We start from the raw sequence: 18,860 nt of genomic DNA, 5'->3' as shown, positions 1-18,860 counted from the left end.
TTTTTGCCTCAAGCAAACACAGTAATATAAAAAAAATCACTTTCGTAAATCAGGCTATTAAGGGTTAAGTGTCTGCACGCTGCCAATTCAATTTACCAATCCTTTAGGCTAAGTCGATCATGATTCAATTTCGTAGAGAAATCCCGATCCTTTCTATAGTTCGATAGGCGAGTGTAATCTTGCCAATGAGGCTTGTAGAATCCACAGCTGGACTGGGCCTATCCCATAGATTTTCAACACCGATTGTGAGCAGCCTGCATCTCAATTATGTGTATTGTATATACTTAGTCTGGCCATAAATACTGTTACTATTCAAAAAAAGAAAATATTACGTTTGAATTTGGAATCTGTCATTTTTATATGATTGCTTGATGTGTTTTCTTATTTTCGCGCCATTATATTGTTAAATATTTTGTTATATTAAAATGGAGTGGGGTGATAAAGAGAACCGAATCGCTGTGATTGCCTTACATAAAGTAGGTATGGAGAAAAGTGCAATTTTTAAAACCCTCCACCCGCTTGGTATTAGTCAAATGTTTGTTTACCGGGCTATTGATAGGTACAATGATACCTCCTCTGTTTGTGACAGAAAAAGATCTGGCCGTCCACGTACCGTTCGTGTGAAAAAGGTGATTAAAGCAGTTAGGGAAAGAATTCGAAGAAATCCTGTCCGTAAGCAAAAGATTTTATCTCGGGAGATGAAGATAGCTCCTAGAACCATGTCGCGTATATTAAAAGATGACTTAGGACTTGCAGCCTATAAGAGACGTACTGGTCACTTCTTAACTGATAATTTAAAGAAGAATAGGGTGGTAAAATCCAAACAACTACTTAAGCGGTACGCAAAGGGAGGTCACAAAAAAATTTTGTTTACGGATGAGAAAATTTTTACAATTGAGCAGTATTTTAATAAACAAAATGACCGTATTTATGCTGGAAGCTCTAAAGAAGCTTCGCAATTAGTAAACAGAGTACAACGTGGGCATTATCCCACTTCAGTGATGGTTTGGTGGGGTGTTAGCTATGAAGGGGTGACTGAGCCATATTTTTGTGAAAAAGGTATTAAAACGTCGGCACAAGTTTATCAAAATACCATTCTTGAGACGGTAGTTAAGCCTTTAACTAACACCATGTTCAATAACAAAGAATGGTGCTTTCAACAAGACTCGGCACCGGGTCATAGAGCTCGATCCACCCAATCTTGGTTGAAAACTAACGTTCCGGACTTTATCAGCACTGAAAACTGGCCGTCGTCAAGTCCTGACCTAAATCCATTGGATTATGATTTATGGTCAGTTTTAGAGAGTAAGGCTTGCTCTAAACGCCATGATAATTTGGAGTCCCTAAAACGATCCATTCGGTTGGCAGTGAAGAATTTTCCTCTAGAAAGAGTTCGTGCTGCTATTGATAACTGGCCTCAACGTTTAAAAGACTGTATTGCAGCCAATGGAGACCACTTCGAATAAACATTGTATATTTTTAATAGTTATATATTGATGTATTAAACTAACTCACTATGAAAGGAATAAATGTTACGTATAAAAAAAAATCGTGCTTTTCTTTATAACAATATTTATGGCAAGACTAAGTAGGAGCATGAAAATAATAACGGTAAGCGAAAAAATATTAATTATATAAATAAACCCTGCTTCACCATGGTAAGGTAGAACGAGACGTCACCAAAAATAGAGGCCATATAACAAAAAAAATATGTATTGCAGTCGACTTGTGTGAAGTTTTAAAAATAAATATGCTTTTATTTGAAAATGACAACCGTGACTTAAATTTTTTTTTAACAATTTAACTAATAAATAATACAGACCAAGATAGATCTTCGGGAATATAATATTTGCTTCAACAATAGCAGCGTGTGCAATTGGTTTATTCTTATACAGGAAATGATTCCTAAATATTATTGATTTGAATGAAATATGTTTGTTCCGAGAGTATTAATAATATTTATGAATTCAACATTATAATTATAAGAAACAAATAAAGTATTTTTATATAATGTATTTAAAAACCAGAATAATATATAAAAGAACCGTAAACCAATACTTATACCATACCATACCATACATACATAATTCAATGAAATATGTTATTGTAATGTTAAGTAGTAAATATAAATTTAGTTCGAGGTCACAAAATGTTCTATGTGATATGGTATAATATAAAAGAGTGATGAAAGCAATTTAAATAAATGAGTTAAATTGTAAATTGTATATATTTTTTATCCTTTATAGACTCTGTCCTCATTAGACCTCTGTCTCGCTTAAGCGATGACGAGGTCTTCGATGGTACATGCTTGCTTAGAAGAAACCTATTTACTTTTAAGTTTCCTAAGTTATAATTGTCTTGAAACAATGACGAAGGTAGGTTGTTTTACTCCTTGGCTGTTCGCACTATAAAAGTGTCTGCATGGAGTCCAAAGCTTCGAGCTGGTACTCCGCCGACCTCTTTTCATCCCACAGACGGCTACAGTATTCTAAACTCCGGCCTAATTATTATGTGCGCCAATGACTATTTTGTTATTTCTTCCTGTGTATCCTCATTAAAATAATTACATATATTGGTGCTTATCAACATGAAGGAATACTGGGCTCGTGAATAAAATAATAGCATTATTTTATAATGTGATTTTAATTGAAATTCGTAGTTATGGTTCCGTAGGTCGAAGATAGTTTCGACCAATGACATCAGCAGGTAGTTTGCAATCTTTCCACGGCTTCGAGTGTATTGTGAAGGGTCCGGGTCCTGAGAGTGTCACTGAAAGTAAAAAAAAAATTTGTTTTTTTATTATTTAATTCAGTATCTAATAGATTCAGGCGTTACTTTGCGGAAGTCCATTCTAAGTAAGAAAAGGACTAATGTATAGCTACTTCCGCTATGTAGCAGTAGTCATGCAATAAAGTGCACCGCCCGCCAGCGCGCTGATAAATGCGCATGCGCATGGCGAACAATGCGAATTACACCACTATCACCGTCAAATCACTTAACACGTGTTTCATCCCTCCACGGGGCATCCTCGGGAGCAATGTTACACCGATTAGTGCGATTAGGACTCGGTGTTTGGCACGTGTACGCTGGCGGGCGGTGCACTTTATTACACGACTACTGCTACATAGCGGAAGTAGCTATATATTAGTCCTTTTCTTATTTAATTCAGTTTTTAATCAGAAAGACAGAGCTTAATAATATTTCTAATGTCGAACAGCGGTAGCTCAGTGGTAGACTGCGACTTACGTTCATAGGTAGCGGGTTCTATTCCTAGGATACAGTTCTATAATTCACACTTTGTGCATTGAATATATTACCACTACCCATAAATAAGTTTTCAGAGTATGGGCAGCAGCGTCCTATAGATATTTATTAAACGACAATAACAAATCTATAAAAAGGTACCAGGTAAATAAAGGTGTACACTATTCCTTTTAATTTATCTTAACGTGATATTTTTTATTTTATTAATTAAAATTCTATATTTTAGGTAGTGAAATTTGTTTTTGTGAACGGTTTCTATGTATAGTTTCATTAAAAATTGGTATAAAGCTTTAAAGATGTAAATGTATAGTTAATTTATCATCAAAAACCTGCAGAGCTTTTACACTTGTTTCCAATCGTTGCACATAAAGTAATCACCCTGAAATGTGTTACATTAATTTTTATGTTGCCTGGTTACCTGTACTGGCCAATAATTTCTGACAGTACAGTCGGCAGAGACAAATAGTAAACAATAAATAATTTTAATGTGCAGTAAACGTTATTTATTATTTAAGCGGTACAATATATTAATTTATAACCCGTAAACTCTACATTCATCTGTTTAGAATCATTTTGTATAAAAGTGGTTACACACTCTATCAATTTTTCTTTTTAATAATAATTGCAAAGACGGCAGATATGCATGGTCATAAATACACAAATATTGAAAAATTATTCCATACAATACTGATTATTTACACTTCTAGCATTATTAAAACTACCTATAAGTATTTTTACGATCACTTACTTTCACATGCACGACTTTTCTATTTAGCGAAGCGATGAAAAGTCATAAAATATGAAATAAATGAGACATTTAAAACGTATACGTACCTGTCAAACCTGGAACCAGTGTGACGTTGTACTTGCCGTTGTTCATCACCAGTGGCCAGTTGTCATCTATGGAGGACACCGTCAAACTGATTTCCACATCATCGATGTCCAGAGTCAGATTTGCTCCAAGATATTTAATACCTAATAACATTGAAACTATAGTCACTCTTAAATATACCACCCGAATCAAATTGAACAATGGCTGATAAAACAGAACAGCTTACTGACAAAACAGTTGACCCTCCATGAGCTTTGAAGAGATGAATATATAGCTCATTTGTCAGCAAAAAGCTTTATAGTTTTTACACTTATTTTCAATCAACTTTCAGAAAATGATCACTCTGAAACTATGGATTCTAATCTGTATTAGGCAGATACGTTAAGACAATCACCTTTTATCTTCAATTTAGTTGTTTGTGGCGGCAGTTGTGGACGGTTAATCTCTACACGGTCTAGATATAGACTGATTCCAGCATATCCGAAGACAAGAGCCTGCAGAAATCCACCCATACCCGTCAAGAAATTAACAGCACCTACATCTGGACGTCGCAGCTCGCTCCATATCTGTAATATAAACAATTTTTATAATAGAAGTGTTAATAATACAAGGTGTTTACTTATTGATTAATTAACATGATCATCATTATTTCGACTGCAGGGCATCCACTTATGGAGTCCACCTCCTAGATTTCCATTAAGACCAGAAAGAACGTTCCCCCATGTAGCATCTGATCTCCTTAATACGAACTTATTAAGGAGCGTAGTAGCGTAGTTTATGCTGGGTTTGCTGGTTCGCGGTCTCCCCTCCAGAACCTTAAGACCTTAGCCGTTATTTTTCTTCCACACTATGTTATCTACCTACTTCCACTTCAACTTGCAAATCCGCTGGGCAGCGTCAGTTACTTTGGTTCGACTCGAAGTCAAAGACCATGTCGCCGTAAGTCGTCATTGATTATACACATTTGTTGTAAGTCGTTTTAAGCACCGATGTGATATGAGACTAGAAGATATTTCGCAGTTTCCCAAACGAGCTGGAGCCGAGTGGGAGTTGGACTTATCTAGATTAACGGTTTACATAACGTTTGAAAGTTACAACAAATAAACAGTCAAAGTTACCAATGGCGTCTAAAAGGCTGGCAATAGATATTACCTTCATCTTTTACTTTACAATATTTTCTGTACATTTCTGCGAAATATTTAAAATCGTATCAAACGGTTAGCACCATCATCATAATTTAGCCATAGGAAGTCTACAGCTGGACATAGAACTCCCCTGTAGATTTTCAAGAGTACGGCCGGTAGCAACCCATATTTAGTCTTCTGACAACCCAAACCCTTTGCGGTCCAATTTCGAGTGCGACTCGAAATCGCCTTTCATCCTACCGCGTTTGAAGTCGACCATGGCTCGAAATTAAGGTGATACATGTTACCCACAAATAAACATTGACAAATAGGTAAGCGACCGGCGAAATCTGTGCAGACCTACTGAAAGGAAACGGTGAAGAGCGTTCGGTCGGCAAAGGGTTAACAAGATCATCGGTTCACCTTGTGTGTGAACCAGAACTTTAAGGCCTATGTGGCTTGCCCATTGTTACTTCAACTTATGGTTTCAATTTACTAACCTTAAACGGTTCTCTGACGTAGGCGTCGTAGCTTATGTTGAACATCTTCTCGGCGCGCACGGCGTTTCCAGTACGAAGGTGGCCGATAGCGTGCATGCTCCAAGTCATAGCCGGTCCGCTGTTACGCGTAACCGACTCGTAATAATTCAGGTCGTTTTCCCTTGTCGAACTGTACAGAACATTTCGAAATGTCAGCTTATTCAAATATCGAAACAAAATATCGAACAGCTTATTCAAATATGGAAGCAAACAGAAAACGATTTGCATTTTTAAAAATTGCACTTTAAAAAAAAAAAGGATTAAAAACACATAAATATATTTTTATTTGGCTTCTAAATTTGAAATAACTGAGCCTTCAGTCGCTTACCCTCAACTTCTTTACGTTAATATAGCTTTGAAAGCTAACTCAAGGATCTTGAATGGACGCTACGTTACTTCATCATCATCATGTCAGCTGAGAGTCGTCCACTGCAAGACATTGGCTTCTATCGGATCTTGTGCTGCCCGCATCCTGCAACTTTCTGCGACAGAGTGCATTCTGTTTGGCACTAATCGGTGTAACACTACTCCTGAGGATGCTCCGTGGAGGGATGAAACACGTGTTGAGTGATTCAACAGTGGTAGTTGTGTAATTCGCATTGTTCACCGCATGCGCATTTATCAGTGGGCTGACGGGCGGTGCACTTTATTGCATGATTACTATTGCATTGGTGGAAGTAGCTATATATTTGTCCTTTTCTTACTTAGGATGGACTTAGATGGCAAAATAACGCCTGAATCCATTAGATACGTTACTTATTTCCCAGTAGAGGTATATTTGCATTATTTTTGTTAATTACCACAATACTCACTCATTCATTGGATACTGCAAAGGAAAGCCTAGAAGTACCACATCGGCTTGCTTTATTTTCTCCCCCCTCTTATAGCCCGAGAATTGAGGGTGGTAGTCCAGCTGGTCCTCGTAAGGGAGGGCGAGACTCCACGCGATGTCAGCGTAATGCTCCGGATCTTTCGACATGTAGTAATCCTTGCACAGACAGGCTACGTATCTATCAAACGATTTTTTTTATCTTTATTATACAAAAACGCAAAGAATGAAACGGACTCACATCATAAGCTTGCTATATTTGTTATTTTTAATTAAAAAATCCTGCCGATGCGATTCAATTTGAATAAACCACTTATCGACCAAGATCCTTTGAAGTAAGAAGTCTCCTTTTTTTCATAATATTAGTAAGTTATAAGTGTACATTTTAACGATAAAATATTTATTTCCACAAAATCATCATGCAATGAATTAAGAATTTGAGAATAAATTAGTCAAACTACTGGGTTAAGAATATTTATAGAAGTAATCACAAATTGTTGTCGACTCTTCGTCGATAAGAAGGCATTTGGAACATTCGTAGATTTATTTGAAGTTAAAAGATGAAAATACAGGAGCTTAGTTAGATGTTCTGTCAAATTAGAAACTTCTCTTGTTAATGTACATAAATAATCACAATAAATAATCGAAAGTGGAGAATGATATAAATATATGAATAATTAATGACGTAAAAGTCACACTTTCATTTTTTTATTAATTCTAATTTGTATAGCTAGGATGTTTTGTTAACATATTATTTTAATTTCGCGTTTGCTAAGCGCTGACAGTTGGTAGAGAAATTGCCGCTATTTGATACGGATCTTTCTTCTTCCAGTTGTGAGTCACAACAGCGTTTTATTATTATTTACAATTTACAGATAAATATAGCTAAAATTTTTACATATAAACAACATAATTAACTCAATTATTTAGGTAGCAAGCGCTGAAAGTTTTTCAGCATATAGTACCAAGACAGGTAAAAGCTATACCCGTCAATGAAATTCGACGCAAAGTGGCTTTCATAATAAAAATGTCTGGTTACTTAAAATATAGTATCCTCTAATTGTTGTACAAATTAACATATATTTTCAATTAAACTTTTATTTTGTGACATAAGTAATAATAATATTTATTAAAGTTTTAGAGTATTTACCATCCTGTTGACATCCCTATGTAAAGTTTATTAAAATAATATGCGATACTTACTGGGCCAAATATAGAGAGTATCCAGCGATTACGTTTGTAAAGGCGGAATTCGACACGTTGCTATGATCTTCGTCCGGGCCCATGACATCTAGAATCATCGGTTCAAATAAAATTTCAAATACGAAAACACCTAAGATGTTTATGATTTCAGAATTACATACGGTTATTTTCTCTAGCTTCATAAGACAGATACAGAAGATCAAAAATAGAATATACTTTAGCGTACACCAGTAATAATATATTAAAACTGATAAAAATGTAAACAATTTTCTTTTATAAAATACTTTGATGTTAAAACTAAAATATTTTTGGTGGTATGTTGATGATATTTGAGCGAATTAATAGATTTTAAACATATGATTTTAATAATACCGAAACGATTTAATGTGTAATGAGCAATTAAAAAATAATGATAACAGTCAAACTTACTTTCAATGTTGTAAAAGCCTGATGTGTAATTGATAACGGCTCGTGAGGCCCAAAAGTCTGCGATGTTAGTCACAAGCGAGCAACCTCCTTGCTGGAAAAATAAAATACGAAAAATAAATAAAAATCAAGCTTTTTACCGGAAACGCGTCTAGAATGGTCTTAGCGACGAATTCGGAGTAATCTTTCGTACCTATGTAAACGTTTCGCTATAAGCTAAATCTGGTGAATAGATATATCCAGATCTATATTAAAACATTAATAAAGACCGTTGAGTTGCATGTCCTTTTCTACCGCTAAACTAGAGTACAATTTTAAAATGTTGCTTCTAATAAAATAGTTTTTCTCATTATTCCTACCATCACATATATCGTAAGTTAAAGGATAGTTATTGATTTGAATAAGTTATTACTAACACAAAAGTTGAACGAAGACCAAACTTAATTTCTAGACGCAAACAACAAATGAACAATTCTGGTTAAGAGTATACTACAATATAATAGATAGATTCAGCAAAGGTGGGATTCGTAGATGAACAAATATAGTCGGTGATGATATTGGGCAGATACAGCGCGGAAGAGATAGCTGCTGCGTCCTTTTGGATTGGGAAACACACAAGGTGTAGAGACGGCATCGTTTCGATCGTCGAAAGATACTGGATTCAGGCCCATCGGTCCTATAAGAAATCTTAGGGGGCCGCCTACGCCCAGCTGTTGACATCCTGTGACTAAATTGATGATTATATAACAGTACATAAGAATTACACAATAAAAGTGATTTGAATATCTAGTCATAGATTGTTAAAAATAAATTATATTTAAATTTAATATGTTGCTATAGAAATAAATTATGAAATCTTTATCTAAGACTTTATTACTAATCGAAGATACCTTCAGCCACTCTTCATCTCTAGTAGTGGCAAGAAATTGCCTGGCTGCAAAAGAAATGCATCCGGTAATATGTTGCTCGAACTCCGCCACTTCCGGACAACAAGGCTGCGTCACTTCCGTTCCCGTATATGCGCTCTCCCACGGAAACCTTAATAATAATAATTATAATATTACAATTTACTTTTTTAACAATTACATTACTCATAGATTTATATATTCAATTTTAAACCATCGATTGAAGATTAGTATTTTAATAGATTTTTTTGTAGAGACCAGTAACGAAGTAAGTGCCAGATAAATAAGTATTAAGTATCTCTTAATGTTATATGAAAATAGTTTTGAGTACAGAAAACTAGTAGCCCTGCGGTATAAAATTGATACTTATGATCGTAGGTCGCGGGTTCAATTCCAGGGATAGAATTTTTAACAAAGTCGCAATTTCTGCATTAATTATATAGGATGGCCAATGCTCGCAAAAGAGTTTCTAGAGGATGGGCAGCAGTATTCCCTAAATACCATAATACCTGAAAACTGAAGGCTGTAATGACATTATAGTTTTGAAAATAAATTACCGATATCCTTTATGTCCGGTGCTCTTAGCCAACTGTGAAGCTACGTAAGCTCTTTCGATTCTGTACTGCAGTAATGAACGCGCGTAATTAGGGTATAACAGCAGGATTGTGGGGAACATCCAGGTCTCCGTATCCCAGAAGTTGTGACCTGGAACGTGAGTTTTTGTTATTAAGTCATGATTGGTTCGGTATTAAAGCTATACTGAATAGTTTGTTTCTTGCCAGACTAGCTGGCTGTCCTCCTATTGCTTTGTGCGGCTTGTTAACCTTTGTTGATGTAATATTATTTTTGGTAATTTTTTAAAGCTACTTAATATGTTCTTTCTGGGTTTTATACAAGAGCCATAGTTACATAGTTTGCTTATACCATAAACGCTCTCTTAATCCATTTACGGGTGGAATTTCGTAAAACCCACTTCCAACCGGACCTATTGGAAATCTTACGGAAAGGCCTTTGCAGCAGTGAACGACTTACTGCTAAAATAATGGTATTATAAATGTGTAATAAGTACAAGTGGTACAAAACATGTCTTGGTACCTTCATAGTCATCAAAGGTTCCTCCTCTAGCTAGTCCAGTGGGGCTGAGACCAAAGAAGCGGTCAGGCGGCCGATGGGTCTCCTCTGCCGGAAGCGAACTCAGCAGGTAATACCAGATTCCGTTCACTATTTTTGACTGGAAAAGATAATGTCGTAATGATTATTTTTTGACGATATTACAAGAAAGTAAATGCTACAATATCATTTGATACTACTAGATTTTAACTATATTGATTTTAAACAATTTGAAATAATAAAATGTCACAAATACATGTTCATACATGTCATATATGTACATTGTAAAGTAATTAAATCTGTTGGAATGCATTACACGACCTATCAGTGTAATCAGTGGAAAATAGTTTTTAAATTAATATATTTAAACTTTAAAAAAAGTAAAACAGTCAAACTACGATGAAGAGGTCGTTCTTCGAATCCAAATCGGCTGGGCGTCCAGGATACTACGAAACATCTTCTTTTCAACAAAGGTGTGTTAGTGGTGATGACTTCTGGCACAGAGACGTGAGTTACACTCTGGGCCTCATTTGTATGCTTACAGTCTAAGAAGCTATGGAAAAGGCTACAATCGTGATTACTCTATGAGAAGAATCACGAATGAAGAGATCTGTAGAGGGTTGAAAGTAGCCGACTTTAAACAGCGAATTGGTGAGTTAAGTGAAAGTGGGCAGGGCCGGTCATATGGATTTAGAGTGCTGGTGGAGGCTGAATGCAGGCCACTTCCAAGTAACCCTATTGAAAATCCACGGGGGAGACCTATGTCCAGTAATGGACGCCATGCGGCAGAAATGATGATGATAAAAAGAGTATTCATTCTATTTAACTAGAGGTTCACAGATGTTCTCTTTTGAACTGTATTTCTAAGTGGACCGAGTTCGGATTCCAATCCTCAAAGTTATTTCAATCTTTCAAATCAAGTCTAGTTACTCATGATATATTATATGATGATATCTGTAACGTATATTTTTGATAATTATTTTTCGTTTCGGCAAGGCTATTACAGCTCAAAGATATCGAACGTAAATGATTTTTTAAAGTGGAGTTTTACCAGTTTCAAGTTGCCTTCAATGTGTACTTCAGCCTGTTGGTACAAACGCTGCCACTGCGCTATGTGCTTATCAAACAGCTCTTCGCCATCTTCCTGTAACACTAGATTAATTTTTGTGTGTATTTCTTTCGTTTTAAAGATTTTTATTATTTTTTTTTATTATAATACGCGCTCTCAGAAGAGGTTTTTTATATAAGCATGTACGAAATACATGCACCAGCAAACTTAACTTGCAGTAAATAACAGTTACAGAAGTCTCTCGACTTTTGAATGTGAAGTATTTAAAAGTATTAGGATGTAGAGGAATGTATAATATGAACCAAAGACTGTGTTTCAAAATGTTTATTTATCAATATTTATAATCACAGAAATAAACCAGCGTATAAAGTGATTTTGGCAGTAATCCGGGATTATATAAGTAAAATATGTATCGTTGAAACTGAGACAAAGTTATTCTTCACATTACTAGCCTGAGCATACTCGTTTTGGTACCTTCAACAGCAATTTTTTTTTGTATAAGAGATAGAATATAGAGCTGGAATTTTTTTCGTCCTCTTACGAAGAAGTAATGCTCTTTTAGAATCTTACTCAAGAAAGTATCTAATTAATAATTATTATTTGGACTTGTTTTAAAATTTTAAAACTGTTTGAAAGTGAAAAGAAAAATATCGAGAAACCGAGCCGTAATAGCAACGGTGATCAGATAAAGAATCCTAACAGCTGAAGTTACCACTTCTGCAATATAACAAGCAACAAAAAATAGGTGATCGTTACAGCTTTTAGATAGTGTCAAGAGGACATACCTTGTACTAGCTCCTCCCGCGCAACTGTTTTATTCTTGTCCGCGGTCATTGCAAACGTGAACACCCTAGTGCCGTGTTGAGGTACAACTAAATGATCGGGAACTGACGTCCAGTAAGCGCATACGTCGATTGGTAGCGGCTGATACGTCGTGTCCTCGGACTCCTTGGTCTGACCGCAGATACTCCACACCGTACGACCGTTAATGATCTCAGGAACTGGATCATTAAAGGCAATATCGACGCTTCCGGGTCCAGGCATTAATTTTATGGCTATCCATATTTCTGGATGTAGAAAATTAGGATCTAAAAAATAAGATTATTAAAAAAAATATTAAATAAAAATATTATAAAAAGTTAAACTATTTATGAGCCGTAAAATATAGTTAAAATATTAAAGATTATGTTGCACTGTATCAACAATGAAACAACAAAAGCTTATAACAGTTTGCGAAACAGTTTAACGCTAAATAACTAACACACAAGTATAACTTCTTCAAAAAATATATATAAAAGATTATCGACATTTAATCCATGTACTCATACTCCTAGTACAGTATTTTCTGTAGCACCACTACAGAAACTACTGTTGTATTGTTTTCAATACAAATTACGTCCAAGTCCTGTTAAGTCAACATTGTTAACACAAATATAAACCCAGGTAGTTTCTTGTAATCTTCTATTAATGGAAAAACTATAAACCTCTTTTCTACGCAAATTACATGTATAGTTCTTGCGCTGTATTTTTTCCTGTAATACTATTTTTTTTTATTAAAAATGAATTATTAATAAAACGTGGAATTGATTTTATATCTAGACACTAATTATTCGTCTTTGTCGTTTCAAGTCTTAGACGCCCAATGCAAGGCAACACTTCCCAAAAGAGATCTATGGGGGGTATACGAAAATCGCCACCCTTGGTAGACGGTCGGCGATCGCAGTGTGGTATTATGGTACGTAGATGACCTTGTTGTCCATCCTCTGGAAACTTGTTCATGAGAATTGCCATTCCTATATAAATAATACACAAAGTGTGAATTATATGAGATTGTATTCCGGGAATCGAAACTACGACCTACGACCAAAACTCTCGGTTCTCTACCTCTATGCTACTAGTGCTCAACTGTCTCTTGCACTCATTTCTATAGTTTAACTTAATTATTAACTATTTTATTTTAATTTTTCTATTCAATGACGGCTTTTTTATTACAGATATATATCTTGGTAGCAGTTAACCATAAATAATTTTAAAATTCATAGAAATACATAGAAAGTTCATAAATTATAGTGTTTAAATGTAAAATTAAAAAAAAGCTGTAACGCCTGTGAAAAAACTTATAGCAATTATTTTTTGAATACTGGTACCAAAATACACAGATGACAGACATAATACACAAACATCCAGAGGAACGATGTTTTTCACGATAAACTATAATTAAGTAGTTTTTTAAATTTCATGTTCATCTAAAGAAATGTTGAAAAACACTGGATAATTTTTATTCGCACAATAATTTTATTTTTGTTAAAAAAATTACCTGTTATTTAAGAAATGCAACACGCAATTTACACACAGCATAGAACGGTATTTACTACATTATTTGACACGACCAAATATTACTGTCTGTTTTGTTTTTTAGTATTATAACAAATTATTCATAGCAGTCAAATAAATATTCTATTACAATCGTGAGATCTGAATCCAAGCACAGTACTATTTAAAAATATATATTTTCTTCGGTCCATTTCAATTAGCAATTACGTAATTAAACTTATTAATGTAAACTCACCTAGACGATGTTTTGAGGCCACATGTATTTGATTAACAATTGCTCTTGTGTAAAATCTATGAGCGTATATCCTTTGCGTAACAACGGACCTGTCCCTGTCCACGGTTACCGTGAAGACACCATGTTTAGTGTCCAAACTGTAGACGGGACTGTAAGGATTGTCGGATAGCGTGGAGTTGAGTCTAATGTTTGCCCAAGATGGTATTCGCGCTCTATGGCTCTCCCCTTTATAGCCATTGTATAATCCGTTCATGTAAACAGTATCGCTGAAGACATTTGTAGCGAGGTGACCGTTACCGATCGATGGCATAAAGCGGTCATCTGATGGTAGGCTAAAAAAGATGGTGGTGTTACACGAATAACCAATTGAAATTACGTAACTACTCGTACATAAAATTCATATATAAATTACAATAATTGCAACTGACATAGCTGAAGTTTGGCCCTTGTATCGGAATATTTATTACAGTTCAAGAAAAAAGGTTCTATTAATAGGCAGTACCACTTTCATGTATACGATAACGCTGCAATATATAATTTCGACAACTTTGATATTTTATTTTAGCAGGCGCTTTTAAATAAAAACGCCTTTACTTTTCATGTTTTATAAGAAATACTGAAGTTTACGAATATTTAAAAATTCCGACTGTATATAAATTGATCCGTAAATCCTGCGAGGTCCATAAATAGATGCAGGAATGTCATAAGAACTTTCTCGACCTTGATGAACACAAATGAGTGTGTATTCCGTTTAAAAAACGAGACGTCACATCATGGGAAGTGTTTCATCATCAAAAACAAACAACCTGATCATTAAATTCAAATAAAATTTAAAATACAAATGGTTAAAAAAATTAAATCTATTTTGAGCACGAATTCCCGCAATGAGTTTATTGTAAAGGCTTGTCAAGATAAGCGTCTGCGATAAGTCATGAGTCACGAAATTACGCATCAAAGTACGAAGTTATTACTATACTATATATTCTTTCAACATTGTGAATTTTATTTTTCTATTTACCATATACTAACAGGTTTAGTCGATTGCTAGCAACAAATGCACTAAGTATAATCTACCAGTTACAACCAGTGCGATAAAAACTCTGATGTAAATAATTAATAATATAAACTATTAATTAACTAGATACTTATTTAAAAAAAAAGTTCTTAAAAATTATAATAATATACATTTACAATTAAATTGTAACTTTAACATCTACTACAGGTGTTGTCATATGTAAATAATCATTTATTCCATAGCCAATATTAATAAGAATATTCAAAATGTTTACAAAAGAATTAAATAGATCAATAACTTGTATTCGTTGTTAAAATACCTTATTAGTTAGAATTTTCATAGTGACCTACCTTAAAGGAATGTCTCCGTATATGTACAATTAGTCCAATTATTCCATATCTTAAGAACGTAATTCAACTCTTAGATCCAGAATCTACTAGAGATATATAATACCTGCATACTTGCATTGGTATCAGGAACCAAGACATTGGCATCACTCTTCAAAACCCTGACTTACGTAACAAATTAAAAAGAAGTCACAAATATTTACTCGCTACTCTAAATCCATCAATAGCTAGTTATTTAAGAATATATATGTCATATAATATACGTTTTACGACGTAAACAAAGTCAATTACCGATTATCTCAACTTATTTATATCTCTAATAAGAGTTTAAAGACGCTTTATTTCTGAAATAACCTGATTATATGTAAGTATGTTTACATATTTGCATTAAAATAGAAATAAATTTTTAAATAATGTCCTGAGAATTTAAGCGAGTAGTCATGTGTGACAATCTGTAGCAACGACTTTATTATCGGTTATAGAAAGACAAAAATAGTTTAATCAAACTGTAAACAAAACTAGCAGGCTAGGAATAGTGATAAATATAAACTAAGTGCTGTTACTGATAGGTTTTATTCACGCCGCATACTTTGCTATAATTATATAGAGTGATAGAATATATGTGTAAAAGTTACAATAGGATGAATGTATAGATCATTTGATGTCAATTAATATACGGTGCACTCTGTTCAAAAATCAATTATATCAAAAATAATAAAAAGCCTAGTGATAAAATAGTAATAAAACCTTTTTAAAATTTGGATTTCACATGGATATTAATTATTATTTGCTATCTGTTCCTTCAGACTTTCTACTGCCAGAGGTAATAGGCCTTTCGCATTGAATAGAAAAAAATATCAATGTAATATACTTCAGAGTGATCACTTTATGCGGAGTGATTGGATTCCACTCTTTAAAGCCTATAACCAATCATTCTGTATACTATCTACATTGATGAAAGTAAGATTGATACACAATGAAAATGTTTTGCTTCGATTAAGATCATTCCTTTTTGCAATATGTACTATGTATTCATAAGTTACAAATAATATATGGCATAACTATTTCACCAATTTGTAGCTATGTCATAGAAGTATGGTCATTCATGCAACGAAAACTGAAAATCAATTTTCGAACGTCAAAACTACAAAGCTATAATCACAACTTGTAATAAAAAAATCACCTGTAAGTAGAGAATACGTGCGGATCCTGGCTGATGTCCTCTGTTTCCGACGATAAATTTTCGAAAACGGCCACACTTGCGCCTTTCGTCGCCAAAAAGGCCACCACAACTGTAGCGGTAGCCAATAGTCCCAACATCACAGCCGCCTGCTTGTTTCGCGCCAAAAAGTGCCACATCTATGCGAACTGTAAGCGCCTGTTTAAAAACAATCTCCTTATTTGGAAATACTGGTAACTAACATTAGATAAATAAAACAAATTAAATATCGAACGAGTGCGTTCAGAAATGCGCGGGCGTCGGAACGGAACGGTCGTGTCCGTGCGTCTCCTGCTACGACTGGTTAGTTATTACGTGACCCGCGGTGACATGACACACTTTATTGTTCTATTAATGATGTTTGCAGGGTTATCACATTTAGGTTTTACGTCTGAATTTACATCAAATCCGCTACAAATATTTTTTTTCTTTCAGCGAACAAAAACGTTTTAGTATTACATAAGATCTTGTAACACCTTTAAACATCTAACCCATTGTATTGTGACAATATATGGAAAAGAAGGTGGCAACCCTAGAGTACTCCTGTGAACTAATGCAATTGTCACTTCCTTGTTGTATTATGTCTTTAGACTTACGCAGTTATGCATACGGTAAGCCAAGATCTGTCTCTATGATGGCAATTGATGTAATTAAACGTGACTTGCTTGCTTATTTCTTATTGAAATTAATTAACTAATTACGTGTATCTTTAGAAAGACTGACATAGGTGTAAATAAGGTTTTTTATATATTAAAAATTGTTATTTTTCTGTTTGATCTATGCAACGTTACCAGATATAATAGGTAAATGCTCCAAAATTATTATCAATCGTAGTGTATCTTTAGAGAAGTCTATGTAAATTTTTATTTATTATAGTAATAAAGGCCAAAAAGCAATGATTCATTAAGTGAATATTTACCACTAAGTAGTTAGCAATGACCGAAGCCCCCGAAAATACGTCACAGCCGAAAAAGTCAAAAGAAAAGAGAAAGAGGTCATATTAACAATTTTCCTTATGAGAAAGTGAAGATTATCCTTTAATCATGTATATTTGACAATAATTGATATGTGTATATAAACAAGAAAAAGTTACATAGAAAGTACATTGGCAGTATGATCATCATCCCGGTATTCAAGATGGCAAATCTATTTTTTTTTTATTTATAAATAGAAACACTGCTTATCATGATGTTGTTTTGTTTTATTTACATTTATTTAATGAGTTCTATTTTAAAAGAAAATTTCTGACGTTGTGACGAAACTATATTATGTCAATTACCTTAAAATGAATGTAAAGTTATTAACTTTGGAATAAATTAATGAAGCCATTTATTTTCAATCCTTAAAAAATCTATTACCATTTATATTATTAATATTTCGTGTTTTTTTAATTGTTGGTAATTTCTTTTTGGTTGTTTTGGGTCTTTGGGTGTAGGTATCCATAGCGTATACGTGTGACGTAACCGAAGTAAGATATTGGTATTCATAATTTTCGATAATTAAAAAAAACGATACAATGTAGAATAGTAGAATACATTTTTTTAATTTTTTTTACAAGCATACTAACTGTCCTAACATGCGTCTTGTTATAGGCTAGTCGCATTTCATTTATATTTTCTAAAAATTATCAAGTTTCTTCGCAATTTTCTGGTTATTTCTTCTAAATTTTTTACAGTTATTAGGAAATTTTTTAAAAATGATCCATGAAATCTATATTATCTTTTATATTTATATAAAAATACATGCGTATATTAGGGATGTTAAACATGTAGTTCATATAATAAGTGATCACAAATGTGAGATAATTTTATCATACGTTGCCAATCTTTGGATAAAGATCATTTTTAAAATATCCTCGGCTTGGGTTACCTCTTCAAATAAATGGTAAGTCTTGAAATAAATTTCTTATCATTCCGCACATTATTAACCCAATTCTGCATTTTTTAAGTAAATAAATATTAACGTCTCTCGGAAGTTTGAAAAGTTAAAATATATGATGATTTAGTTGTCCTCGTCATTTGCTAACGCCTATGAAACTTAAATATTTAAATTTTTGTATAATATTATTTAGTGACATTGTTATAACTGTATAAAACCTTGATGCCCTAGTACAGTGATTCTCAACCCATGTGCCGCGGCACTTTTGTGTGCCGCGAGATTTTAAAAATGTGCCGCGAAAAATTTAAAATATATATAACACATATACAAAAAAAAATATTCAACGTAAATATTTATATATTGAACCAGCTAATTATATTTAATTTACAAAACGCTTTTCTTAATCCCTAATTATGATAAAGTCATGTTTATGTATTAAAAATTGTCTCAAGTCTACCACACTTGTCTTTTTCCAAATGAGCATGTTGTTTGTGTGATATTTTAAATTTACATGATTTTCCATTGTAATAC

General features: G+C 33.8%; 1 protein-coding gene across 1 annotated transcript; it reads right to left on the bottom strand.

Moving 5' to 3' along the window:
* Positions 1-2,624: 2,624 nt before the first annotated feature.
* On the bottom strand, positions 2,625-16,738 carry LOC137922254 (protein-glucosylgalactosylhydroxylysine glucosidase). Its single transcript, XM_068765211.1, has 14 exons — positions 16,416-16,738; positions 13,871-14,202; positions 12,087-12,389; positions 11,284-11,384; positions 10,218-10,353; positions 9,680-9,827; positions 9,108-9,255; positions 8,221-8,311; positions 7,792-7,879; positions 6,572-6,769; positions 5,721-5,889; positions 4,491-4,662; positions 4,099-4,239; positions 2,625-2,769 (listed from the first exon to the last, which is right to left on the bottom strand). Exons 1-14 carry the CDS (start codon positions 16,589-16,591, stop codon positions 2,660-2,662), a joined length of 2,313 nt encoding a protein of 770 aa, XP_068621312.1. The 5' UTR covers positions 16,592-16,738; the 3' UTR covers positions 2,625-2,659.
* Between the last annotated feature and the right edge of the window lie 2,122 nt (positions 16,739-18,860).

Source organism: Battus philenor, unplaced genomic scaffold (genome assembly GCF_028537555.1).
Source record: "Battus philenor isolate CCGP_79_NKW_IND1 unplaced genomic scaffold, ilBatPhil1.0.hap1 SCAF_2, whole genome shotgun sequence".
NCBI classification, from domain to species: Eukaryota; Metazoa; Arthropoda; class Insecta; order Lepidoptera; family Papilionidae; genus Battus; species Battus philenor.
Note: the sequence above shows the minus strand (reverse complement) of the source record. Positions and strands in the feature narration are given on the sequence as shown.

What these genes read in the sequence shown, in the direction of transcription:
- LOC137922254 (XM_068765211.1), bottom strand. Translation starts at nt 16,591, where the DNA reads ATGTGGCACTTTTTGGCGCGAAACAAGCAGGCGGCTGTGATGTTGGGA. An exon ending in TACTCTCTATATTTGGCCCA is followed by an intron (nt 6,770 to 7,791) that starts GTAAGTATCGCA and finishes ATCGTTTGATAG; the next exon opens with ATACGTAGCCTGTCTGTGCA. An exon ending in AACTAAATTGAAGATAAAAG is followed by an intron (nt 4,240 to 4,490) that starts GTGATTGTCTTA and finishes CAATGTTATTAG; the next exon opens with GTATTAAATATCTTGGAGCA.